This window comes from Platichthys flesus, chromosome 4 (assembly GCF_949316205.1).
Source record: "Platichthys flesus chromosome 4, fPlaFle2.1, whole genome shotgun sequence".
Classification (NCBI taxonomy): domain Eukaryota; kingdom Metazoa; phylum Chordata; class Actinopteri; order Pleuronectiformes; family Pleuronectidae; genus Platichthys; species Platichthys flesus.
In genome coordinates this window covers 19621324-19648024 of record NC_084948.1, presented here as the reverse complement: position 1 = coordinate 19648024, position 26701 = coordinate 19621324, and the positions used below count along the sequence as shown (strand labels likewise).

Here is a 26701-nt window from a genome sequence, read left to right as displayed (position 1 = left end):
ACGGAGAGCAGAGGAGGGAGAGATGAAAAGGGGGGGGGGGGGGGGGGACTCAGGAAATGAACCACAGGGGGTTTTATTGAGGCCCTCTGTGACTCAGCGGCATTGGCCTGTGTCGTGCAGGGATGGGTACATCGCAGACTGAGTGGTATCTGTGTGGAACTACTTCACAAAGGACTAAATTGGACCTCGAACAGGCAAGTCCCATGAGTCAGAGCTGATGATGGTGTTTCCATTGTCCACATGTTGTTCTGATCCTTTTCAGGACACATAAGCTGTAAATTGCCGGGTCACGTCATTCCTCAACAACGATAAAATCACCATAAACCTCTTCTACTAATAAAATAATGAACTTAGCATTATGTGTACACACAGAGTTATATAATGACCGGAATAAACCTTTGGAAATTTATAATTAGGTTTACAGTCTATGCTGGTTCTGATGGTATCTTTACACAAAGTCCAAGTATAAAAAAATCCCCTACCTATCAAGTGATGACTATATAACAATAAAAAAGCAGAACAACAGTCTGAAGCAGCTCAGGCTTTGAGGCTCACACGGTTCAAATGTTTGCAATATTCACCATCTTAGTTTAACGAGTTGCAATGCTGACATTTACATTCATACTTTGATCTTCCAGAAAAGCAAACTTGAAATATCTTATTCAAGAGACCAAAAACCTTGACCTTTGACATCAGACCATCAATATCTGAACAGGTATTGCTGCGTTCACAATGCTAAAAAGGGTTTTGCGAGGCCAGCTGGACCTTTGACCACCAAATTCTCATCTCCATTTGTTTTCAATTGTTCTCAAAGGACGGCGTTCTCAAGGCAATATGTGGTTTGTAATGTCAAAGCGACCTTGAACTAACCAGTCTTACCTTGGCCAAACTAACCAGTTCTTTTTTGAGTCAAGGTGAATGTTTTTAACAAACTTAGAGAAATTCCCTCAAGGGGCTCTTAAGATATTGTGTTCACAGCAGTGGGACAACGGACAGACGGTCATCCCGAGAAAAAAAACAACATCGAAAACAAGCATCTTTATATTCACAAATAGGAGAAGCAAATATTGAACGTGGCTAATAATTGTCCATGCATCGCAAAAAATGCAACAGGTCAATTTAGAAGATTAAGTGGAGGAGGTAAATATGCACAATGTCTCTTTTTGTCAAACTGGAAGTCACTGATCAGGCTGTGATTGCTAATCAATCAAAGCTGAATATAGTATTTAGGTGAATCCATACGACACATGTAAGACAAGCGTCCAAACAGCCGAGCCGCTCTGTGGGAAAGGCAGCTGTCGGTCGCCGCTCCTGACAGATGGACACACATGCCGGCAGCCTGTGCACATACAGAGCACACCAGGGTGGCAGGTCCCCTTCTCACACTCAAACAGCTGAAATACTTTAATCAAACTGCGAGTGGACACTGACTCAACGTGTACGTGCACAGGCGTGAAAAGGGCGACATGTGTTTCAGAGGCATTTAATGGATACCCGTGGAATGCGAGGCATGTGCCCAAAGAGGTTTCAGGTAAAACAGAGCAGCCCGTGCGTTTACATGGAGGCATGTGAACCCTGCATTTGCACAAACAGGTGCTCGGCCTCTTCCTCCGTGCATGACTGCAGGCCATTGAAGGAATCGGCTTATTCAATGGAGTAGAGATCCCTATGACTTAAAACATTTATCCACATGGCAACAACAGGAGTCGTGGCACCAATGCCAGAGGAGCTTGTTTCAGCGGTTGAAAGGCGGAGAGGCCTCGCCGCTGGAAAACTTCTTTCACACAAGCAGCATAATGACAGATTGATGACAGCCTCTTTCTAACATTCCTTCCTCTGCCAGCTTCAAATCACCAGCAGGCCACTGGTTCTCATCTCATCTCCGTGTTATCACTCCCCTCTCCTCGTAACGCTCTCTGCAAACTCTCTGCTAGTTGTTTACTCTCAACAAAATTCCTCCCTCATTTCCCCTGTACCACATTGTCAGCATTTGGAAACAATTCCTACTCCTCCGAAAAAAATAAAACATTAATTCCCATAATAGATGTCCTGATACCATTTTCCCCTCATCGATACCAATGCCTGGACTTTGCGTATTGGCTTATATAGAGTACCAGTCCAACACCAGTGTATTCAAACATAATTACTTCTACGACATATTTTAACAGCTGTTTGATAGGGATGCTGTACAGACATGATGATTTCTATTATTGTTTATGGCCTGGATCAGGTTGAATGAAAGCCATAGAACTCATTTTATTATCTTTAGTTTAACTGAAAATAAACACCAATAAATAAATCTAGGAATACACGACAATTACCTCCTTTAAATAACTGGGAACTGAAGTCATGCATACACGCACTAATTGACTTTGCAGAGTGAAATCTTGCCAAACAACTCACTTTTTAAGTTAGCTTTGGCAAACCACACTACACTAATAGAACTCACCACTTCACTGCTCGAAAAAAACAACTTTCCAGTGGCATTACAGCGAAGAACAGGGGATAATGAAATCTATTTATCTGGATGAAAGTCAATTAAATTATATTTTAAAGACGTGGTATCTGATCATGACATAGATTCATGAAGTTGCAAATGCTTGACTTTGCATTTTTTACGAGTATAATGCAGGGTTCCATTGAACCTCAGAGCTCGGGATTTTCTTAAGTTGCAGCTGGAACGCCCCCTCAAGTCCGAATTTCGACTCCAAAGGTCGGAAGAACCTCTTCACCCCCCCCACCCCCCCCCCCCCCCCCCCCCCCCAACTTCGAAATCCAAGAATGCCCCTCCGTATATCAACAGTGATGAAAGATGTAGTTTTGACTATTCATCAGCACTTCTGTCATTACATCTGTCGTACACATCCCTGTATATCATTGGTTATTTCTGTGTGATAGTCAAAATGGGTCTTTTCCAAACTTTATTCTCGTTAAATTACGACTTTTTGTGAATGGTCCTAATATTCAGCTGTACTGAACAACTTGTCGTCATCTAAACCAAAATGGAAAAACAAGCATTAAACCAAAAGCAGACAAAACTATTTTTTAAATGATGAAGCGTGCAAAGAGTTACAGCGTCCTCCCTCCTCCTCCTCCTACTTCTGCTCTTCCTCCTCCTCTTTGGGCTGTTACATAAGCGCTGTTGCTTTGTGTTACATGTGTATCTGACTAGCAGAACTGTTGCTGCAGACTTCTGTCTTCCACTTATAGAGACGCACCATTTACTGACTCTGCAGAGGACAGAACATTAGGGTCATGGGGACGGCGCACTGACACGCACACACGGAACAAAAGGATGCACAGACAGGGACGAGGACACAGACAGAAGAGAAGGGGGTTGACAAACGATGGTGGCGAGCCACACAGGCGTCCTTGTGCCGTCTCTAATCCAGCTGCCTGTCTGAATTCCTGATGTATTACGTTACTGCTGGGGTCAGAGGTCAGTCTGTAGTGTGCTTGATTCCAAGACCTCACAGACTGACAAGTAGGCTTGAGTAGACACAGGTAAGTTAGCGGCTGAAAGGGTTCACAGGTAGAGAGCAGATGGGGCTGGAAGCGGAAACACCCGCACTGACCGACACAGAAAGGTTCAATTCTACAGTTTCATTTCCACCAAAAACAAAAAGAGACCCGCCTTCGGGCAGAATGTGTGGAATTTTACAGTGCAACCCGACTGGAGCTGCGGGGAAGTAAACCAAAAATATCTGCAGCACAGACACTTCCTTCTGAGGACAGAGAACGTTTGATTCCTGAGAACCACATCTGCATATACCTGCCACGGACAAATTACACACACACTGGGTCTGCATAGTCTTAGTCCTCCAGTATTGCCTAAATTTCCCCCCCGGGATCAATAAAGTATCTTTCTATCAATCTATCTATCTATCTATCTGTCTATAATCCATCCATCTATCTATGTGACCAGAAACCCCACATCAGCCGACCACACCTGAACCATCCGATCAGCAACCTCCTTCTGAAGGGTTTCTTTGTATCACAATTACTTTCATTACATTTTAGTTTTACTTTCGTGTGACTAACACATTCTGTCTAAACAAAGGCGGGTGTACAGTGTACTGAACCTACGTGACCTCTTAACCCTGATGAAATGTCTGTTCGAGTAAAACAGGATTATCTGCAGGTTTCAACAAGTTGAATTTAAGCCTTTTCCTTTTTAAGACCTACACGTCTTTATTAGCCACAGGAAATCCAACTCCTCTGGAGAACTGTGATCAAAACGTTGATGGTTTTCAAACATTTTATTGACAAATAATTTTTAAATCAACCATTAATTGTTAGCCTACAAAAATGGTGCTCCATCAAAAAAGGCTGAAGATGTCACCCGGGGTGTCAGAACTCAGTTTTCTTTTGTTGCCCCGATTCTGTCAGTCCTTACTACAATTTCCAAGAAAGCCCCGATCCTCCGTCCTGTCCACTTCACTGAACTCTGACAGAAGACTAAAATAGGCCGGCTAATATAACACCACTTACGTGTGTCATGTTGGTTTAGACCACTACACTGGAATGAATGTCCGCAGGAAGAGGAAGTTATTCTCCGCTCATCAGAAACAAAGTGCAGACACCGGCCGCTGTCGAAAAGATCAGACACGGGACTGTGAGGCGGGGTCGGGGGGGGTGGGTGGGTAATGTAAAGTAAAAAGGCGGGAGGAGGGACGGTCGTGGGAAACAGCCCGTTTCACAATGGCCCGCTGCTATGCAACAGCTTAAACAATGCCTAGCAACCACTGTAACAATGGACGGTTGCCAGGGTGCCCCCCCCTGTCCTCAGCCCATTCGGTATTACAGTGAGAGGAGTGCCCCCCCCCACCCCACACACACACACACTCACTCACTCTCAACATTAAATCTCAAACCCTAGCCATGAAAAGAGGGAGCCTAGGGGCTTTCCACAAGAACACACACTCTACAGAGGGGGCAGTTCGACAAGGACACCCCCACATGTCTACATGGGCCGTGTCCAAAGGCTCAGTGGGCAGCAATGGAAGCAAAGTCACGTCACGTCACACTTAACGTTATTACTGCAGACGCTTTGTGTGCTTTGTAAAGCGCAGAAGTTAAGAGATGTCCACGCCGGAAAATTACTTACAGTGGGTACGGAAAGTATTCAGACCCCTTTACATTTTTCACTCTTTGTTTCATTGCAGCCATTTGCTAAACTCAAAAAAGTTCATTTTATTTCTCATTAATGGAGAGGCGGTGGTCTAGTGGCAGAAACTTGGACTATGGGCAGAGAAGGTCTCTGGTTCGTCTCTGGTTCGACTCCACGGAGAGACAACAAAAGACGAACCTACCCTACCCTGTCTAGTGCCCCTGAGCAAGGCACCTTACCCCCCCCAACATCTGCTCCCCGAGCACCGTACATGGTCGCTCACTGCTCTGTGTGTCCTGCACCAGATGGGTCAAAAGCAGAGATTACATTTCCCTGCATGAGTGTGCCTTTGTATGTCTGTGCATGTGTTTGGGACTAATAAATAAATGCATCTTAATCTTAATGTACACTCAGCACTCAAGGTTCCTAAGAGCACAGTGGCCTCCATAATCCTTAAATGGAAGAAGTTTGGGACAACCAGAACTCTTCCTAGACCTGGCTGTCCAGCCATCGGAGCAATCGTGGGAGAAGAGCCTTGGTGAGAGAGGTAAAGAAGAACCCAAAGATCACTGTGGCTGAGCTCCAGAGATGCAGTAGGAAGAGGGGACAAAGTCAACTATCACTGCAGCCCTCCCCCAGTCGGGGCTTTATGGCAGAGTGGCCCAACGGAAGCCTCTCCTCAGTGCAAGACATATGAAGGCCTGCATAGGGTTTGCCAAAAAACACATGAAGGACCCCCAGACTATAAGAAATAAGATTTTCTGGTCTGATGAGACCAAGATTGAACTTTTTCCTGTAATTTCTAAGCGGTATGTGTGGAGACCAGGCACTGCTCATCACCTGCCCAATACAATCCCAACAGTGAAACGTGGTGGTGGCAGCATCATGCTATCGGGGTGTTTTTCAGCTGCAGGGACAGGACAACTGGCTGCAATTGAAAGAAAAATGAATGCGGCCAAGTACAGAGATATCCTGGTAGAAAACCTCTTCCAGAGTGCTCTGGAGCTCAGACTGGGCCGAAGGTTCACCTTCCAACAAGACAATGACCCTTAGCACACAGCTAAAATAAGAAATTGAGTGGCTTCGGAACAACTCTGTGACCATTCTTGACTGGCCCAGCCAGAGCCCTGACCTAAACCCAATTGAGCATCTCTGGAGAGACCTGAAAATGGCTGTCCACCAACGTTCACCATCCAACCTGACGGAACTGGAGAGGATCTGCAAGGAAGAATGGCAGAGGATCCCCAAATCCAGGTGTGAAAAACTTGGTGCATCATTCCCAAGAAGACTCATGGCTGTACTAGCTCAAAATGGTGCTTCTACTCAATACTGAGCAAAGGGTCTGAATACTTATGACCATGTGATATTTCAGTTTTTCTTTTTTAATAAATTTGAAAAAAAATTCCACATTTCTGTTTTTTTCTGTCAAGATGGGGTGCTGAGTGTACATTAATGAGAAATAAAATGAACTTTTTTGATTTTAGCAAATGGCTGCAATGAAACAAAGAGTGAAACATTTAAAAGGGGTCTGAATACTTTCCGTACCCACTGTATAATTTTGAGGAGCACAGTGGGACAGAGAGATTTGCAGAGTGTATGTATTTCAATTGATTAGAAGAGAATGATCCATTATCATTAATTAACGCTACTTTCAGATTTTTTCCGGAGGGGTTGAGTTTGAGATCGCAAACGTTTGGAACTTTATCTGCCTGCTCCCGAATACAATATCTACAAAAGCCCATGTGAGAACACAGCAGGAACATACACAGCCACTGAGTGAGCGAGTTGATGGCGTTCCGAACACGCGTCGGAAACACTTCTGACCGGAACAATCTTCTGCTGCATTCTTCATATGTGAAAGGACATGAGGACAGAAGACATGAACTCCGGGGAATGTCTAGAAAATAGTTTCTAGAGTTTGTGTCTGGAAACGGCTTCAGTGTGGCAGGTGTCACTTTGGCGCCTGAAGCGTGTGCTGAGCTAGTTGCATAACAATAACCATTACTACCTGAACCAGGCCTCTCCGTTAGATTGGGAATGTAAATCATTTACTGAATTCCTTCCATTACATTAAAACAATTCACATTCGGCTACAATCTTTGAAGTAACAATCCGAAATAAAACCGTAGCTACAAAACAAAACACTGTGCACTCAAGGAGCATTTGGGTGATTTAAGAAAAACACTAATAAAAGCCATTAGCTGAGTTTAGAGCCATTTAAAGAAGGACTGTTTCTGTACAGTGGAGCCGCTGAGATGAGAATAGAGAGGAAGATTCTCTAACTGCACAGGAATGAGGAGGAACAGGCCCTGTGCATATGAAAACCCTCCAATACAAAGCATTGAACCACAGCAAATAATTACAGAGACTGCAAGTGTGTGTGTGTGTGTGTGGGCTGCGATTCTTAATTTAACCAGAACAAATACACCCTGTATGAAGCCCAATATGACAGATCCCCTTTGTCTGTGTTGGTTATATAATCTATTTAAACAACGTAGCTATTTGCTGTACAAAGGGAGCTGGAGCTGGGAAGGGGCTGTGTGTGTGTGTGTTTGTCTGTCTGTCTGTGTGTGTGTGCGTGTGTCTGTGTGCGTGTGTGTGTGTGTGTGTCGGGGGTAAGTTTGAGTTGTACCCAAACAGCTACAGGCATGAACTTCAATGAAACCTCGAACCAGCTGGTTGCATTTCTAGGTCAGATGTGTGAGTAATCACTGCACATGCAACACATTTCAGCCACATCCAGATTTTAAATAAAGGCCGTTGTTTTCCTCGGAAAGACGGTCGGGTTTTGTGAGACGCTTCGTCAACAAAGCAATTATCTGGTCCAGCCGGTCTGCGTTACAATACGACTGAGGACAGTAGGACTGTAAAGCAGAACAATAAACGTCATTTCCTAGGTCACGTAAACAAGAGGCTCTGGCTGTGTTTTCGTGAACAGATGTAACTAAATATCCCTGCGACTTGTAAAGGTCCAGCAAGAAATAAGAGCTAAGGACAGAGGGATTTTCTTACTTCAAGTTTTAAAAGCACATTAGAGCACATAAAGGTAAAGCTGAAGGAATCTGCTTCAGGAACAGGAGAGGGTTCGGAGCCGTGTTCAGTAAGGGAAGGAAAATTGAGGAATGAAGTCCTTCAAATATTACCAGATACAAAAAGTTGTATATTTTGAGAATGAAGTCGATATTTTAGGATACGTGTCATTTTAGAGGGGAGAGTTTGAAAAGTGGAATGTTGAGCATCTTGTCAAGTTAAACTTCAGTATAGGTCTCATTGAGAAGAGGAGAATAAAGATGTTATATTACAAGACTCTTATTCTCAATTTAATGACAAAAACCCTTCATATTACATCTCAGTGAGTCATAATTCAATGAGCAATAAGTCATACTTCCAGAAAAACAGAAAGTATATTGGGACTTTATCTCCTAATATCCGGACTTATTTTCAAAATAAAATTCTCAAAACGTTATTCTACTTGGATCTTGTCATCTTCCTGTTTTTTGCTTCACTTTTAGTGGCCCCAATACTCGGTCCTCCCCTCTGCTGTCTCGAGTGGAGAGATACACATACTGTATCAAACCTTCTGTATTTTATATTGTAGCTGAAGTCATGTCGGACGTGAACATGATTCACCGGACGTCGTAAATCTGCAACCGAGCACCAGTGAAACGAAAACCGCTCAATCAGAGAGGAGCAAAGGTCGGACAGAAGAAAAGCACTCACAGCAGCTCCGTGCCCAGGATCATGGGCACCTTTTCCCCGGAGTGGTTGCTGCGGAAGCGCAGACTGAAGAGATGATTGGCGCCGGGCTGCCGGGAGCTGAGCATGCTGGAGTGGCTTCTGACCGGGGACAGGTTGACATCCTCAGGCTGGCAGGACCCCACCCAGATCTGGTCCCTCAGCGCGTAGTCGATCACGGTGTAGCTCTCCTCACTGACGGGGGGGGGGGACAGAGAGGGAAAGGTAGAATTAGGTTTTATTCAAACGTGCTCAGGAGGATTTTAAAGTTTGGAACCGGGTGGTCTTCCCTTAACTGAGATTAAATCAGATTATTTTGAAGTGGAACAGAGGTTTTGAAATGCGTGGATCTTTGCTTGAGGAGATTAAGGTTTTTGGTTTCCTGTCATGCAAATACCAGCAAAAAGCATTTGAACTTTGAAACGTGCACTGTGCACAGTAGGGGTGTGTCGATTCTACAAATCCATGCTTTGGACCTCGTGTTTTGTTTTGTTTTCCTTGTGGTTTTTCTCTGGCCGACCGCTGAGCTGAATGTGCCCAGTGGGTCTCTGCAACTTCAGGGTTATTATCCCTCTAGAAAAGCTACGGGAAATTGAATTTGACAGCAAAATGAACTCACTTGAAAACGCTACTCCTTGAACTTTACACCACCGGTCAAAGCAGTGTGAAGATAACAAGTAACACACACACACACACACACAACCTGGTCTTCACCTTTTCCAACAAACATTTAGACAAACATTAGGATCATTTCACGAAAAGGTTGTTTTTCTTTCTGACTTTCTGGGACGACCTCTTTCTCCGTTTCTGTTTCTAGATGGTTCTTGTGGTGGTCCTCTGAAAGCACAGTTCCACAACTGGTGTAACATGCCCCAGTCTGCATTCCTGGACACGCTACACCAGCCACCAAGTGGAGCTTTAATGAAAACATACTTTGTTTTTCCAGGATCCAATAAACTTTAGAATAAAATAAACTAATGTCTGTCATGGCACCTTTTTTTTGGTACAAATTTGTTAACTGATTTAAAGCAAATGAAATAATATCATAAAAATCTGTGAAATATTTGCACCCTGGTGAATTGAAAACAAAGTCATGTTGCTGCAATAATAACAACTGAGGAGAATTTGACCCATGAAAAAACATATTTGCTGATTAGAGCCGCCGCCCTCCATCTGATTGAGCTCAGTAGAGATTGAGTTTCTCGGCCGTTCAGCCCCAGAGAGACTGTGTGGTTTATCGAATCACCTGAATTAATAAATCAGACGTCACATGTCAGTCCGTGTCAGTCAAAAGCCACAATATTCAGCCGTGTACGTCTTCACACCAAATCAGCTTCTCTCCAGTTTCTTCAGGAACAACACGTTTATCCAGTGTTGGTCATGTTTGTAGTTGTAGTAAAGTAATTTAGTAGGATGGAAGTTGCGTTAAATGGACGTCAATATGATCAAGACCTTCCTAAACATATTTAGGACACAGTGTGAAATATTAATGAGATTGTATTTAAGGCTTTTTAAGGCGTAAATGTAGATCATTGAATTTCAAGGTCTTAGCAAAACCTGATTTTAAAGTGTGATGAAAGTAATGGTAACTGAACGTTAACATAAGTAAGTCTCATCTAAATGTATTCAAGATGTAATATTCAAACATGCTTTAAACTTTTTAAGGGCCTAAAATTCAGATAATTGACTTTGGAGAAGTTATCAGACTTTTAAAGACCCTGCAGAGTCTTTTTCTGCAAACATTTTCCACCTTTACCTGAGCGTGACCTCGTATCCAGCAGTACGCTCAGTTAGTTCCAAACATCTGGAGCTGATTGTGAGACAGGCTACGTCTAATGCTGCGCTGAACCTGGGGAAATGTTTTCATAGTGCACTGAAGAACAGGAGCTTAACTCGCCCACATGTGTTTCATCAACCTGAAACTGGAACTGCACTCAGGCTGAGGAGCTGCTGGACAGGAACCCCCGCTCCTTGTAGACCAGTGCATCCAGTAGCGTACACACGCAAAAATCAGAGGATAGCGCTGGAGATTTAACAAACAGTGAATCTGTGCATGTGTCACCGACTCACTGTTTCCCTCTCACACACACAAAACCCTGGAACCCAGGGGTCATGACTGGTTGGAGGATCCAGTCACGGCTGGGAGACTCTCAACAAGGTTTAACTGTTACCACTCAACCCCCATTGTTCAGCAATCAATCAGGTTAAAGCCCGCTGCCCACAACCGGGAAGACTTCTGAGAGGAGGAGGAGGAAAGTACAGGGAGAGATGGCTCAGATAAAAGCAGAGGGAGGGAAACAAGAGATAGAAAAGTCAAGAAAAACTACTATTTGAAATAAAACTGTGTCTGTACACGAGGATTCAACTGAAACTGAGAGGAGAATAAGATGATTTGCTGAGAGTGATTGATATGACTCATAAAAAAAAAAAAATTAAACATTAAGAATGGGAGATTATTATAAAAATCTATTAAATGTATTTGTATGAAGCCAAATCAGGGCACTTTACATAGTAATTCAGTGCATTACTACCTTAAAAGCACCTTAACTTTCCTATTAAGGGAGACATATGAGTGGTGTGATTTTTATAGGGTATTTTTTGAAGGCAAAAAAATCCTTTAAAACCCATTAAACATTGCATATAATTCATATACTTTAATGTATTACAATCAATTGCTTTGCATGTGTAAGGGTGAACCCCTTAATTTGAGCCTGAACTGAAGATAATTTTTAAACTTTAAAAACCCTTATACTACACATATAACCCTTTTAACAAAATTATAATAATCTGTAATCATATAATAAAGTAATAATTATATAATATCATTATTTAGCTGTTAATCAAGCCAAATTTTAGTGATTATTTTCTCAGGAAAACATGATGGACTGTTACGTGTGTTGGTTTTATTTTGGGTTCCTCCCCGTGTGAGACAATCGTTTTGTGTACTTTTGGTTTCAGCTTGTTTTGGAGGAAGCTCGCCCCTTAGTTGTTCTCAGTTGTTTTTAATAAACACGGTTAAACTTCCATCGTTTACTTTTTTCTATAAAATGTCTTTTCATCTTTGCATAGCTCCCCTTTCATCCCCTGGATTAGATTTTTTTGGGGGGGGATATGTGATCCCATATTCTCTTGATCCCACATGATTTTCTAGTATAAAAAAACATATTGAAGAAACCCTTAACACTCCTTGGTGTTAAAATAAGAATCCTTTGCTGGCTGGATTTCAGGGACGTCAGCAGCATCAGCTCCCGACAGCCCTCGAGGTGAAATGCCTGGAATGCCATTTACATGACACTGGGGAATGGGACGGGTGATGGAATCTGCATGTTTGTGGGGTGAGGTTCCTGACGGGTGTGGGTGGGTGGGTGGGTTTACAGTGAGATGTTCGCTAAATACAGGAATGAAGGTGGGGAAGAGTTGAGAAATCTCACGCTGAAATGTGGATCAGGAGAGGCGTGAAAAACAGCAAAATAACATTTAGCCTTCACACGCGTTACTTTACACAGACGCCTACACAGAACATGGCTGGTATGTAAATGACTTGTGTCTCAGAGAAAACGCAGGATCCCAACCGCGCGCGTCATCACAAACTGTGCCAGCTCCACCGAACCGGTTCTCAAAACACTCGAGCGCGAGGAACACACATCCTCCCAGATGTGGAGATAGGACGAGTCAAGCAGGAGTGCGTGCAAGCAACCACACATGGTGGAAGCGTAATGTCCTGGTGCAGAGTGTTGAGACTACGGCACAGTCGAACAAACAGAGGGAGGAGGGGGGGGGGGAAGAGAAAAGAACAGAGCAGAAACTGTTGAGGATTATACACTTGCACGCACGCACACACAAAGATAGGCGAGACTGAAACGGCACGAGGTCACAGCTACCAGAGGAGGAAGAGGAAAAGGACAGAGAGAGAGAGAAACAAAACAAAGACAGACTTGGAAACCTCAACTTTAGCAGTGTCTGAGTGTTTAGATGAGAGCGAGCATCACACAGGAAAAAGGGGGGGGGGTATGGATGAGAGAAGAGCCAGCTGGTGTGGACTCAGTGTTATGTAAGTGTTCCCGTGCAGCGGATCAACACTTTCACCCTGCTGCGGGACACGGCCCCGTCTGAAGCCGAGGAGCTCGCTAACACTTTCTTCTCGGGGTCGAGTTTGAGCGGCTGATAAAATACACAGAACTGTTCGGCGTGAAGTCAAATAAATCTCTCTCGTCTTTCATCGCCGCTCCTTCCTACAATAAGCAAAGGGGAAGGAGCAAAACATGGGAACAGACTTAATCTGTTTTTCTATTTTATCTCCAACAAGGACGGAGGTTATGATCAGAGGGCGGATCCAAGTTTTTTTGTACATGACTTTGTTTAACATTGTGAAATGGGGTCCATGAATTTTCCCAGAGAATTCATGGATCTTTATCCGAACAAGTTAGATGTATCTACGGGACTGATATCTATGATCTATGGGTTTTGGCAGAGGTATGCGCTCTGAGTTCCAGTTAAATATCAAAATGTTTTTTTGATACGGCTGTAAATCAAAAATTTGCTATGATTATGAAACATAATTTAATCAAATGTCATCATATATTCTATGAATCAAACGTACATGTTTTGAGCTGATCGACTGTCCAAATCCCAAAACTTTAATTTAGACCGATACATAACAAAAACAAACGGGAGAACATAAAGTCAAATCATCTCTTTGGAGAAACTAGAACTAGAGTTTGATGTCTTTTGAGATTAAAAGCAACTTCAGCAATCATTGATTAACAAAGTGGTATTAAAGTTTATAAAATGATCTCACTTCACTGTCTTACGTGAAATAGTTCAAAGCTGAACCAACACAGACTTGACAGTGATCTGAAAATCAGCAAGTCGCTATTGTATTACCGACACACACACACTTGAGTTTTCTCTGTGTGTAAGTGTTGTTTCCCTTTTCACTCCTTCCTCGTGGTTTTCATGGTTTTCTAAGAAATGTGGGCTTAATGATTAAAGGACTAAACACGGCTGCATTTGGCAAAAATGCAGTAAGCAGCTTTTAACCCCCCCCCCTACACACACGCTCCAGGTCGTAATGACACGGGAAGGGGCCATTACACCATTATGTCTGGGAGGGTTTGTGACCTGGACCTGGCTGGCCCTGTGTACCCCGGCTCTGTTTTTGTTTTGATTGCTGCGGACGGAGTGCAGTAGAGTAGCGTGCCGCAGCAGGGCCCAGTACAAACCAATATTATAACAGCTTCTCCCATTCACACACACACACACACACACACACACACACACACACACACACACACACACACACACACACACACACACACACACACACACACACACACACACACACACACACACACACACACACACACACACACACACACACACACACACACACACACACACACACACACACACACACTCCCTTTTCCCAAATCCCTCTTTCAAACACAGGTTCGACACCACACACTGCTGGAGTCCGCCGTCCTGGATCAGATTCCCAGAAAAATTTCATATGGACTGTTTCTTTTCTGTTTTCCCCATTTTTTATGATTCTTAGGAACCATGAGTCTGAGAGGGGGGGGGGGGAATCAGTTCCAGACGCAGAGGGAGAGGGGGAAAAGATTTTCGTGGCACAAATACACACAGTTGCGCACGCACACAAACACGCCCAAATGAAAACCACATCATTTCATAGTAGTTCTCTTCATGGTGTTAAATATAGTAGAAACGGAGCACGCGGGGGGAAGGGGGGGGGGGGTGGGGGGGCTCTACAGGATTCATGAAGAGCGGGTCGACCAGCTCGACATGATCCTCGACACCAGGACGTGTTGAGACTTCGACAAAGTTCAATAGAAAAACAACCTCCGATTCACGGAGCCAAGTCGCAGCAGGTTCAGGTAACTGCACCTGTTTCCCTGAATTCACACGCCCATTAGAGAGAGGGGGGGGGGGGGTGGCATGGGAAAACAGTGTGATTATATGGTGAGCCTGCAGGTGCCAATCCCCCGTAACCTTTTTTTCTCTCAATCTTACACAACCCTGCTGATAATGACTTCACACTGTGGCGGTGACGCAACTGTTGTCGTTTTGTGTGTTTGGTCCGTTAGGTTCTTTTCTTTCAGGGCGGGACCTCATTGTTTTTTTTAATCTTAAAACAGGCTCGATTCCCAAGGACGAGTTAGAGCGCGGGAACAATGTCGCACACACCCTCTACTCAGGGTCTTAGTCAGGCCGCAGTCGGTTGGTACACACAGTGAAAACCAGGAGCTCATGGTTCCACTTTCCCCCTCAACATGCCGGGACAGGTGAGTAATAAGCCAAGCCGGCACAACAAAGCCCCCAGTCAAACCACAGAGTCACACACAGTCTCCCCAACACTTCCCCCCCCGGGCTCACCTCTTCTTCCTGGTGACTATGAGGACGTCGTTGAAGAGGAAGAAGTAGACCTGCTGCCGCTGCGTCCGCTTGAGGAAGATGCCGTTGTCCTCCACGAAGGCCGTCAGCTCCCCTCTCTTCACCATCCACCTGGAGGAGGAGACCAGGGGGAACGGCTGCAGGTGGAGAGGAGGGAAAACGTGACGGAGAAATACATATCAGTGGTGTCAGGGAAATGCTGACTACGTTTGTGTGACCACGTGTCAGCAGCTGAGTATGCAGATCGAGAATATGTTCGCGAGACATCTGTGAATACCAAATGTGCCAACAGCTACTTCCCACACTACTTAGACACACAGGAGTCTGCCAAGCGTTGTGTGCATTGTGCGTATAGATCCTCGCCAATTGTGTAACAGTGGCGTGTCCTCTTTGTATTATCTTATCTGCATGGGTGTATGACTACATAAGAATAATTTTTGTACATAGTTTAAGTCTGTAGGTGGACATTTTAGGGATTTGGATAAAACTCTGAAGGAAAAAAAAAATCAGCATATGTCCTACAAAGTAAAACTTTGAATTAGACTGTTCATGTCGCTGTTTTCAAAATAAGCACCGTCCCAAAATTCAAATGTATTTTATGGACGTACCTTAATCTTGAACGCCAGCTGAGAGTTGATGGTGTACATCATCTCTGTTCTTTCCATTGTGCGAGCTCCTTCATTACACTTTCTTACCACCTGCTCACACACAGAAACACACACAAAGACACACACAGCATCTGTTAATAAAAATGACAGATGTGCTAAAAAAGGATAAAGTACAAGAGAGGCTGGACAAAAGCTTTTTAATATGGTTTCTGCAGAAGTATAAGAGAGAAGTGACTTCATCCCAGCCTAATCCTAGTTTCATCCCTAAAGCACCTTGATGAGGCTTTGGAGAAATATTATGTCGACCAGAAGTTTGGGAGTTCAATCCCTGGCACCGGAGTGCCCTTGGGCAAGTTACTGAAGCCCCAGACAGCTGTGCCAACTATGCAGGTGCGTGATGGAAAGAGCCCTGTGTCTTGAAGCGCTGTGTGAATGTGTGTGAGAAGAGACCAATGCTAGTTGTACTGTAAAGTGCTTTGAGTTGTCAATAAGATGGAGAAGTGCAATTCAATTACAATCCATTAACAGCTCAGAGTGAAGGGGACAATCTGCTAAACTGCAAGAACACAAAACCCACTGACCTTGCTGACTGCTTGTAAGGCCTTCTTACACTCTTCATACTGCGCAGTGTCTTTAGGCGTCTTCTGACAAATTGTCTGCAACACAAGGGTCCGGGTTCAAGTCAGTCATTGTAACTAACGCCATAAAAACACACACATTTAACACATTCATGCACAACCCCCCCCCCCCACACAGCATTAAAGTGCATGCATGCACACTATAGCAGCAGAATCCTGTATATATCGATGCCTCAACGCACTGTGGGAAGAGATGAATTGAAAACAAACTTTCTCAGGATCCAAAAGCCTCTGAGTTTACAAGCATGAAACCCAAAGTCTCTCGGGAGACAATGATGGAAGACTGGAGAGAGGAGGATGAAAGTTGAGCATGGGAGAGGAAGAGAAGGGGGGCGCAGTGGGGACAGAATAATGGCAGCATAAAAAAAAGGAAGGAGGGGGGAGGATAAGTTGGATCAGTTTAGAGTAGCAAGGAATGACAAGAGGTCCCACTCTCATCTGTGAGGTCAGCACACACCCTGTGTAGAATTAGCCGGGGGAACAGCACGAATAAACAAACTGTTGCGCAAGAGTCAGAGGCTTGTGATTCCAAAGCTTGTGCTACTGTACGTCCGCAGCCCACTCACATCCATGAGCAGGGGCAGGCGGGTGATCCTCTGCATGGGCAGGATGAGGAAGGAGATCATGGGGAGGTTCCTGCAGTCCGGGTGGCTCTCGATCCGGGTCAGCACCTCCTTAAAGCCCGGGCTCTTGGACCTGCAAAAGAAAGGAATGGGAGGAATTATAAATTCCCGCTCATGCTGGATGGAATCCATGCAAGATAAGGCGAGAACATCTGCTCCCTCGGTCACTCACACCAGCCTCTGCAGGGTTCTCTGCTGGTAGACCTCATTGGAGCAGTACGTGATGTAGGGGTCAAAGTTGGACTGAGCGTGCCTGCAGACAATGTCGCTGATGTCGTCGATGACTATGTTCTGCTGGTGTCTTTCCTCCAGTTCCTTAAAGAATCTGAGCACAGGATGGGGGGACAAAAAGCATTAGTATGTCAGGGATTCAAACCGTGCATGGCAACCGCTTCAGTCAGCGGCATCCCATCATGAGATCACATCCCACACCAGGGGACATATAGGATACAGTGGTGGATACAAAGTCAGGAAGGCAGGAAGCGGTGACAACATCGTTCTCCTCAACCTGCTGGAAGATCACAAAAAAGGATGTCCCCGCCTCCTAAAATAGACATAGCCGACCAATTAGCCATAGCACAGAGGCTTTTCCTCTTCCTGAGCACCACCAGATGGCCGTTGTAACGACACGCCACATGTCCAGCTTCAAGAGAAGGAGTATTTTAAGTGCAGCATCCATGGTGACAAACAGGAAACTCCTGCACGGACACAGGACGTTGACCTTGACTGGTTGGGCCGAGTCTGAGCTCTTCTGCATAAGCACCTCTTGAGTCCCTGTGGTCCCCGTCGCTGCCTGCTCCACATACATTGAGCTGTTACCATCTATGGGAAACAATGCATCTTGTGACCGTGTAGCCTTTTGTCCATGATGGACGCTGCACCCTTTGAACTACGACCTCTACAGGATCACAGAAAAAATGCACTGCCCTGTCCAATGCATGGTCCATGTCCTGGAGGTGTATTGACAGCTTTTGCAATTCAAGGCTTTTGCAATTCAAGGCTGAACCCACTCACCCTTATGGGAGCATGTTGTCACGAGGGAAGAGGTCAAGGGATTGGGGTTAAATCGGGGTGTTTTAAAAGGAAAAAACCCAAATGAGACTGCATACATATATACTAATGAATAAAAGAAAAATAATCAAGCCCTCAGGAACATGTTCTCTGTAACAGTTTGTCACCCTCCATCACACACAGGAGTCTGCAGGTGGAGTTTAAGGACTGCCATCTTCTTTGAACTCAAAGCCTGACTTTCTGTTCTCAGCAAAACATCTTGTTTAACCAGTGCTACAGAGCATTAACCTCTCTGAATGTCTGCTGTCCCTCCACCCTCCGCCCTGGGGCTACACAAGTCCACCAGAATGTAGCTGGGGAGGGTAAAGTATCACATTTAAGCATGTGGCCTGTGTATAGGTATGAGATGGGCTGAAGCACGCCTGAACGCTGGGAGGTATTGTTGAGGAATTTCCAGCCCCCCAGATTGGGAATGAGGTGCAAATAATAGAGAGGCTCTGATACCAGGATCGGAAATGCATTAGATACAACCGAAAATGCCGGGCTGGGTATCGGCTAGCAAATCTATCTACCAGCTCGGTACCATGTCTTTGAAGTGTTTTCATTTCAACCATGTAAAACTGCAATTTTCCTTTGCTATATATCGATTTCTCTTTTGCTACTCCAAAACAGCAGTTGCGCTGTACTGCCTCTGGCAAGTTCTGTAGAAGTTGTGTGTAACGTTAGCCAGAGTTAAAATGTCAGCAATGTGGTCATATTTCCCTCTTGAAAGTTGTGTAACGTATGAAAGACGTCAGTTTTGAGCCACTCTAGATTTAAGCCCTTTTCACTTTTTTTTTAATATGCTGATAATGTATCAATATTGGGAAGGGAAAAATGATATAGTAGCAATAGCAATAGTGTCCATATCAATATAATTAACCTGCAGAATGTGAGGGATGCTATTTGTAATAATTAGTTTTTCCTGATAATTGTGGTAAGAAAAATGTACATGGACTTAACTGATAGCAAATGTAGGGACACACACACACATACAAACTGAGACAACCATGACAACCTCAATCCCAGTAAACGCTCTTAAACAGCCTTTTCACACTTACATTTTTCAGGCCTGGGTGAATTTACACCCCTGGCACAGAAACAAAAAGGAGAGTACATTGCACGCTAGGATTTATAAGGCAAGAAATTCCAGCAGCACCTGGTAGGAGGTCGCACTTTTAAATTTACATTTAAATTTGCTTCTCTGTAATGTGACCAGGTTGATGACATGTTCAGCTATTCTGGTTTTTGCTGTGTAGTTTTTGAGGAGTAACCTTAAACCTGCTGTTGCAAAGAGGGGTTTTGTCAGCTCAACTTCTTGTCAACTTGGAAAGGACGGAAAGTACCAAAACTCTGAGCCTTGGAGTAAATCTGCTCTCATCCAAGGCCAAAGTGTAGTGAACAGTCCTGAAAGCAGGTTTGTAGAATCAAACCAGATTAAACTATGATATACAGAACACGTGAGAGCCTCAACAGTCACTTCCGAACAAGGGCTGACGTTATTATCATAGTTTATATTGACCTGATAACCTTCACCAAGATAATAGTGCAATTTAGGCCACTGCCATAGTAAAGAAGGACAACACAGGTGAAGTGAAACATTAAAATAAACAATAAAAAGGACCTTGCCGTACAACCCGAGAACATGCAGGGTCATCAACACCTCTGTCAATCATTAGTAGGGATAATGGTGCCTGGTGGAGCAGAGTAATGCTGAGTCAGTGCAGTCCATGGGTTCATGGCCTCTTTTAAATTACATGCAATATAAATAAAGGCTGTCCCTGAATAAGGATTTTATCAGTCAAATCAGATTTGGTTTCAGATTCATTTTGTTTGTTCAATTCACTGGCACAGTCTTCTCTCATACTTATCCTTTTACTTTAAAAACTATAACAATCTCCATCCAGACAAAGGTTTTAAATCTGTATCATTAGTAATCACCATCCATTTTTTTAAACGATGAGGAGGTAGAACTTTCCCTTAAAGTGTTTGCAACGCTTTGCATTCATTGCCACCAGTCGAGTCACAACTAATAACAACCAATCAGGAAACAAATTCAGCGTATTCGTTTGCAAACATCTCTCTTTTGTCCGCCTCCCATGCAGCCCCGGAGTTGTCAAAGTAAAACAGGGCTTATCAATCAAATTGTACTTTCATAGCCCACAAATCTAAATTTTCCTCATAGTGCTTGACAATCTGTACCATGTGCAACATCCTCAGTCCTAAACCATCGACTCGGGTGAGGGGAAAACTCACCAAACTTCTCTGTTTCAAGCCCTCGTAAACACTAGAGATGTGTGGACAGCAGACTAAAATAGAGGTTGAAACAGTGACGCCTTTTTTAAAACTAAAACATGTGGAAGAAGCCTTGGTTTGCTCCTCACGCCCAGGCGCTTGCTCCTGTCATCATGTGATCTTCACAGACGACAGCTCACTGCTGCCGACCCACAGTTCTTCAAACAATGAAAAAGACCCTGACATAATGTAGGAAGAATTGTATGAACGAGTAAGTAGTGTTTACAGAAACACCTCACATGGAATAAATGTGGTCTACCAACTGTTAAATGCATTTAAATGTGGTCTACCAACTGTTAAATGCATTTAAATAAGGAAATGATACAGCTCATCACAGCCAAAACCAAAAACCACAGACACAGACACACTGACATAGTATGCAAAACCTACAAATACCAACCAGCAGCGGAAAAAACACATTTAAGCTACATCCATGACACCAAACATTTCTTTAAACACACAGAAAGTCACACATGGAGATGTATAACAATGTACATCTGATAGTAATTCTGCCTGCAAAAGCTCCCACCCTGCACTTACTTCTTGCTAGCCTCACAGACGTCGCTGATGTTGGAGAAGAGGTGGTGGCGCTCGGTCTTGGTCATGGCCTCGCTGAGCTCCTCAGAGTTCTTGAACATGCGGATCAGGATCTCCAGACTGTGGAGGTAGGAGTGCTCCGACGAGATCACCTCGAAAATGGCCTAAGGAGGAAGAAGGGAGAGGAACAGGGAGGACAAGGTGACTTTGTTGCTTTTTGCTTCAGTTAACCCCCCCCCCCCCCCCCCCCCGAGGTCCTGACTCAGGAGAGGTTGATATATGAGGAAGGATCCAAAATGAAAACACTAGAGACACCTGTATCGGGTTGGTTACATTAACATCAACCATGACCAGCGATACTCTGCCAGCATGGCTAGTCTTGAATATGTTGCTGCACCTGAAGCCCAAACTTTTTTCTATGCAAAGAAGTGTGAAATATGACTCCTACCTCTTGTATTTTGCGTTCTTCCAGACTCATCCGGTCGGACAAACCATTTTTCTTTACCTAAACAGAAAATATACACAGATTTTAAAATTCAAATCAGAGTCAGACATGTGTGGACAATCTTTTTCTTTTAGTTGAACTTGGGCCTTTTCAAGTGTGTGTGCCACTGTTTTGTCTACGCACAAAGGAAGGAACACTTTGCATACCACACTGAATAGGGAGTCAATGAAGTGGTTGTAGGAAATAAATGGAAAACAAATCATTGAATATAGACATAGGAATGCAGGAATTTGTTGTATCCACAAAACACTAAAAGGTAACATGGGGCGGCTAATGTGATAATTTAAAAATTTAAATTTGTCCGAAAAAGGAGAGTTTGAGGTGAAGTTTGTGTGCGTGTTAATATGTTGACTCGAGATAACAAGAAATCTTTTGGAATGGTTAGTTTGTTGAGAACTATTGAATTAATCAGCCTGTTGTTTTAAAGACTGAAAGGGCAGCAGAATGAGAAAACAAGCCTCCCTCCAATGCTTCACCACATAACCTATAGTCTGACCTGGGAAAAATTACATTATAACTGAACAGATATCAGATGCAGCCAGAAATCCAGAGAGGCCGCCTTTCCTTACTTCTATTACCGTCTCATGCTTCTTTGGTCAGAAAGGGCTGATACCGCGTCCTGGAGGAGCTAGTATCTGCCCTGATGCCCTCGGCCAACACTGAGAACAAACAAACCTCCACTGTACCTTTCTATTCCTCTCACAAATACATCTGTTTCATTATTTATCTTTCCTCCTTTCTCTTTCGATAAAACTCCAATGTCCAAAAACAGCAAAGACAACTATCACTTCAAAGTTCAAAGTTTTCCATGCACCCTTCTGTGCCAACTGAACTTTATCCTGCTCGGCAGTGTCACTGGGTGTGGCTGGAACTCGACCAATCATGTATCATTATTCAGACGAATTCATTATTCATTTGAAGCTTGAATGTAGGTTTACTTGTTCTATGTTAAGTAGCAGCTCCTAGACGGCTCCACCTCCTGGAACTCCTGCAGCTAATTCCCAGATACATGACATTTCTGGGATGTGACATTTCGTCATATGCTTAATGACAAGAGGGATTCCAGGGTCAACTAAAGGAAGGAGGAGCAGGTTGAAAGAGGACATGCTGGAGAGGCAAACCACACAGGATGACAACTTGAATATCTGGTTCTCGGCTTCGCTGACACTAAGCCTATTTCCCGTCACACTACGACAATGACTTAATGACAGCATTTCCTACAGAATATGGAAGCTGAGGAAGAATCCCTTAGAATTACGAAAGGCAAAACTATTACACACTAACTGACCCACAGCTGTAAAGCAGCTGTGCTGGAGAAGAACGCTTACTTCAGGAGAATCTGTGTAATTCGGACTCTGCTCAATTCATCGTATCTCGCTGACGGACATTTTGTGAACATTCTCTATCTTCAGTCCAACTTAACATTACTGATTGTCAGTCTGTGTATTATTCTCCGCCTGGCAATTTAAGAACGAGTCCTAAATCTCCCCATCTCAGCCATTGCCTCTTTTCGCTCCCACACTCTTCTTTTCAACAAGTAAACAAACAGATGGGAATGCCTAAGTAGAGCACTGAATTATCTCTCCTCTTGATTCAACTATCATTCCATTCCAATCGCTGACTATATTATGTAATGCAGAGCCACCACACATCTCTCCAGAGGCCACATCTTGAGCATATTTGCAGCCTGACAAATGTGAAGAGTTTGCCAACACATTGGCATTAGGCCAATCAGTGCTTCCGAGACTTCCTGTGGGTCTGCCTCCCGTCTGCCTCCCTGATCCTCCAACTCCTCAAAGAAATGCTCCTGTACTCCTTGATAAACAGAATCCGGGGAAGAGTGATTCACAGAACGGTGGGAGGACGGGTATGGACTGTGGCTAAACTGGATCCTACAGCATTCTTCGGAGCTCTAGAATTCCATAACTCCCCAGCCACAGCACAGACTGTTCGTCCCACTGTATGGTTTTTTGTTAACTGGATGTGGAGATAGAGAAGAAGCGGGAGAAGAGGAATGGTAGCTGTGTTTGTGTTTGTGTGTAATGTCTTACCACACTGAGCTGGCTCCAGGAGGTGCGTATGGGTCTGTACTGCACCACGATGCCATTATCAGAGCTGGGCTCCCTGGATTCAGCATCCTCATCTGAATCATTGTGCAAGGCCTTCTCCTTGTAGTTCTGATACAGCTCCTCCTCTGAAACAGGGCGTTATTTTGACAAAGAGACCCATCAGATACTGTTGTTTAAGAGAAGGAAAGGGAAACAATTAAACTGAAGGAAACAGTGGGTGATGAAAACAGATGGCCATTTCTCACCCTCGCTGTCAAATGTCCGCTGATTGGTCAAAACGTTCTTCTTATTTGGATTCTAGAAGGGAAACACAACAATAAAATGTTTGTGATTTGGGCAAAACCAGCCGGATTCACACACACTTAAAATGGAACAGGAGTATGTACCTATGTCACCTGTCCATGACCTGTTCATGCCCTTTCTAGGGACATCCTTCGCTGACCCCCGTCTAATTACAGAGCCGTTGTGTGTACGAGTGTGCATGTGCACGTATGGTGTCACATTACGTCATGTCTCCCAACAACCACATCAATTGTTTCCTTGTAAGGGCCTTGACCCAACCTCTGCTGCTGCTCAGTTTGCTGTACAATACTTAGTCTGTGTCGTAGTTTTACAATTTTGGACTTATGCTCCCCCATTTTGAAAGTGTGTGTCGAAGCAATCGTTGAGCACATTCAAATTTAAACCAATCAGATACATTTGTATTGACGGAGTCAAGGAATCTTATTCTGATGCAGCCAAGAAAAACCCCTTAAAAATACAATAAAAAGCATGGCAAAAACTCTGGCTATTAGGAGGCTGTCTGCGTGCATCAGTAGCTTAAAACTTATATAGGGTCAGTTGAGAGGTTAGAACACATTAAGGTCTTATACTTCCCCACTACCCACAACCGTGTTTCAGGACAAACACCTTACCCACCTTATTTTTCCAAGAAATTGTAGGCTTTTCTGTCACAGGACTAGCAAGCTTTAACAACCTGGGGCTGGTTAGTATGGGTGTCCTAGGACCGGCAAGCTTAGTTGTCCTAGGACACCCAGGTTTGGCTGCTCCAGGGCTGGAGAGGCTTACAGTGCCAGGAGTTACTGGGCTGCTTGGTGAGGCTTGATTATCCACATCTAGCACTTGGAAAACAGGATGGGACAACCAGGACACCTTAGGATCTACCCCAGAGTCTTCTCCAGTCACAACAGCCTTCCTATAGGAGGTACTCCTCAAGCCTCTCCTGAGTGACCCCGGGCTGTCACTTTCTCCCTCTGCCGCTTCACCCTGGTTCCCGCCGGTGGAAAAGTAGGGTCCAATCTCCACCATACTGAGGGATTTCAGGGCTCTCTTGGAATGATCCAACCCCAGTAGACCAGCCAAACCTTGGCCTTGCTGCGCAGAGGGAGGCACCTTGCTCTGGCGACTATCAGATGCTAAGCCCTTGGGAATGAGCTGCTGGGTGCCCATCTTCAGGGCAGCTTGACTGTGGGTGCTGAGGATGATGGAGGGAGAGGGAGAGATAGACGGAGAGAGGGAGGGTGAAGTGGATAAGATGGACGAGGAGGAAGAGGCATGCCTGCTGTCCTGTGACAGGGCAGGAGAGGCGGAAGACTGTTTAAGGATTGGATGTCCTCTGTCTGCCGGTGATGGGGAGCGTGGGGTCGGGGGGTCCGAGGAGGTGAGGGAAGAGAGGGAGGGGATGCTGGATGTGGAGCTGTGGGAAGGTGTAGGGGTGCGGCAGACAGGGGGAGAGGAGCTGGACGTGGATGAAAGAGAGCACAGTTCATGGTGGTTGTAGTTGCTGTTGGCAGTGTGTTGGGATAGGTCAGGAGAGGAACAGTTGAGAGGGTCACTTTCGGGTGAGGATGAATTTGTCCCAAACGCTATCTGGTCCTTCTGTGAATTCAGAGTGAAAGGACTGGAGATGCATATCTGGGAGTCCAGGAGACGCTTTTCATTACTGCTTTTCCCCTCGTCACAGTCTCCATTACGCTTTCTATTGTCCAATGAAGCGGATTTGCTGTCCTCAGACCTAAATCTGGACAGCGAGAAGCGTCCGCTCGAGAGGTGCCCAATGCTGATGCTTCGAATGACCCTGGACTTCCTGGAGGGCTTGTTAAGAATGTGCTTCAACACTGCAATGCTACTGCCCGAACACGGAGGTGCGGCCGCCAGCCTCTCTGGAGGTTGGCCCGAGGTCAGGGAATACCTGTTGTCCTCCAAGGGGAAGTCCTTGGTCATGACCCCACTGATGTGGTAGCTGAGGGGTCGCGCCTTGAGTTTGCCCGAGTCCTGGGGTTTCTTGTCTGAGCGTCGTTTCCACAGAGGGGTGATGTTATTGTTGGACAGGTCCACATCATTGCCAAAATCCATGGTCGTGCACCGTCCCCGTGTTCTCTGCGCCGCCTTTGCTCAAGCCCACAGGTCACAGTGCAAACACTGCAGCCCTGCAGTGAACTGTTCTCACCCTTGAGGATAAACAAAAGAGGGCCACACCAATCAGTATCAAAGAGCACAGAGCAGTGTCCAAATTCCCAGAGTTCACTCATTAACAGGGGTTCAGTGAAGACACTGGCAGCTACACTAGCAGAGACATGCGCGAAAATAAAAGAGATCCAAGCAGTGAAGACAACTTCTAATCGTTTTGTGCGTGTTCACTGTTGTGAAATGCCCCAATTACAAGATGACACCGTGTAGCTGTGAGCAATCACTGTAATATTCCAAAAGGGAAACAACTGGGGTTTTATCTCTTCGGTCACTGAGTATCCAAACAATTAGTTTTTAACTGGATCAGTGCAAAATAACCACAACATAAAACTAATACAGCGCAACATAAGCAGCAACATTTACTGACAACAGCAGAGAGAGAAGTTGTGATTCAGCGCTAAAACCGAGTAGTTACTCAGTGGTTTGATTCAAGTGTCCACTCCAACTTACCGCTAATCGCTCGATGTGCAGCAGCTCATTGTTCCTGCAGGAAAACCGACCGGATCACACAAGTTAACGGAGCTTAATCCAACATGGCACCGAGCCCCGGTGGAAGTGTGTGAGCGCAGAGTTATAGCAGCAGAGGCTGAAGTTTCTGTGGCGAGGTATTGAAAACACCGCTGAAGAGTTTCTGAGAGGAGGAGGAGGAAG

At 44.7% G+C, this 26701-nt stretch overlaps 1 protein-coding gene across 1 annotated transcript in view; it reads right to left on the bottom strand.

Moving 5' to 3' along the window:
* LOC133951277 (rho guanine nucleotide exchange factor 26-like) overlaps nt 1-26667 on the bottom strand; it is a 30192-nt gene extending 3525 nt beyond the window's left edge. The window contains exons 1-12 of the mRNA XM_062385120.1: nt 26501-26667; nt 24500-26031; nt 23827-23878; nt 23564-23706; nt 21456-21512; nt 21011-21171; nt 17298-17450; nt 17069-17198; nt 16446-16520; nt 15865-15954; nt 15239-15393; nt 8831-9040 (exon numbers count right to left, since the gene is read on the bottom strand). Coding sequence (XP_062241104.1) covers nt 8831-9040; nt 15239-15393; nt 15865-15954; nt 16446-16520; nt 17069-17198; nt 17298-17450; nt 21011-21171; nt 21456-21512; nt 23564-23706; nt 23827-23878; nt 24500-25936 — 2663 coding nt within the window. The 5' untranslated portion in view covers nt 25937-26031; nt 26501-26667. The remainder of the gene's footprint in view (nt 1-8830; nt 9041-15238; nt 15394-15864; nt 15955-16445; nt 16521-17068; nt 17199-17297; nt 17451-21010; nt 21172-21455; nt 21513-23563; nt 23707-23826; nt 23879-24499; nt 26032-26500) is intronic.
* Between the last annotated feature and the right edge of the window lie 34 nt (nt 26668-26701).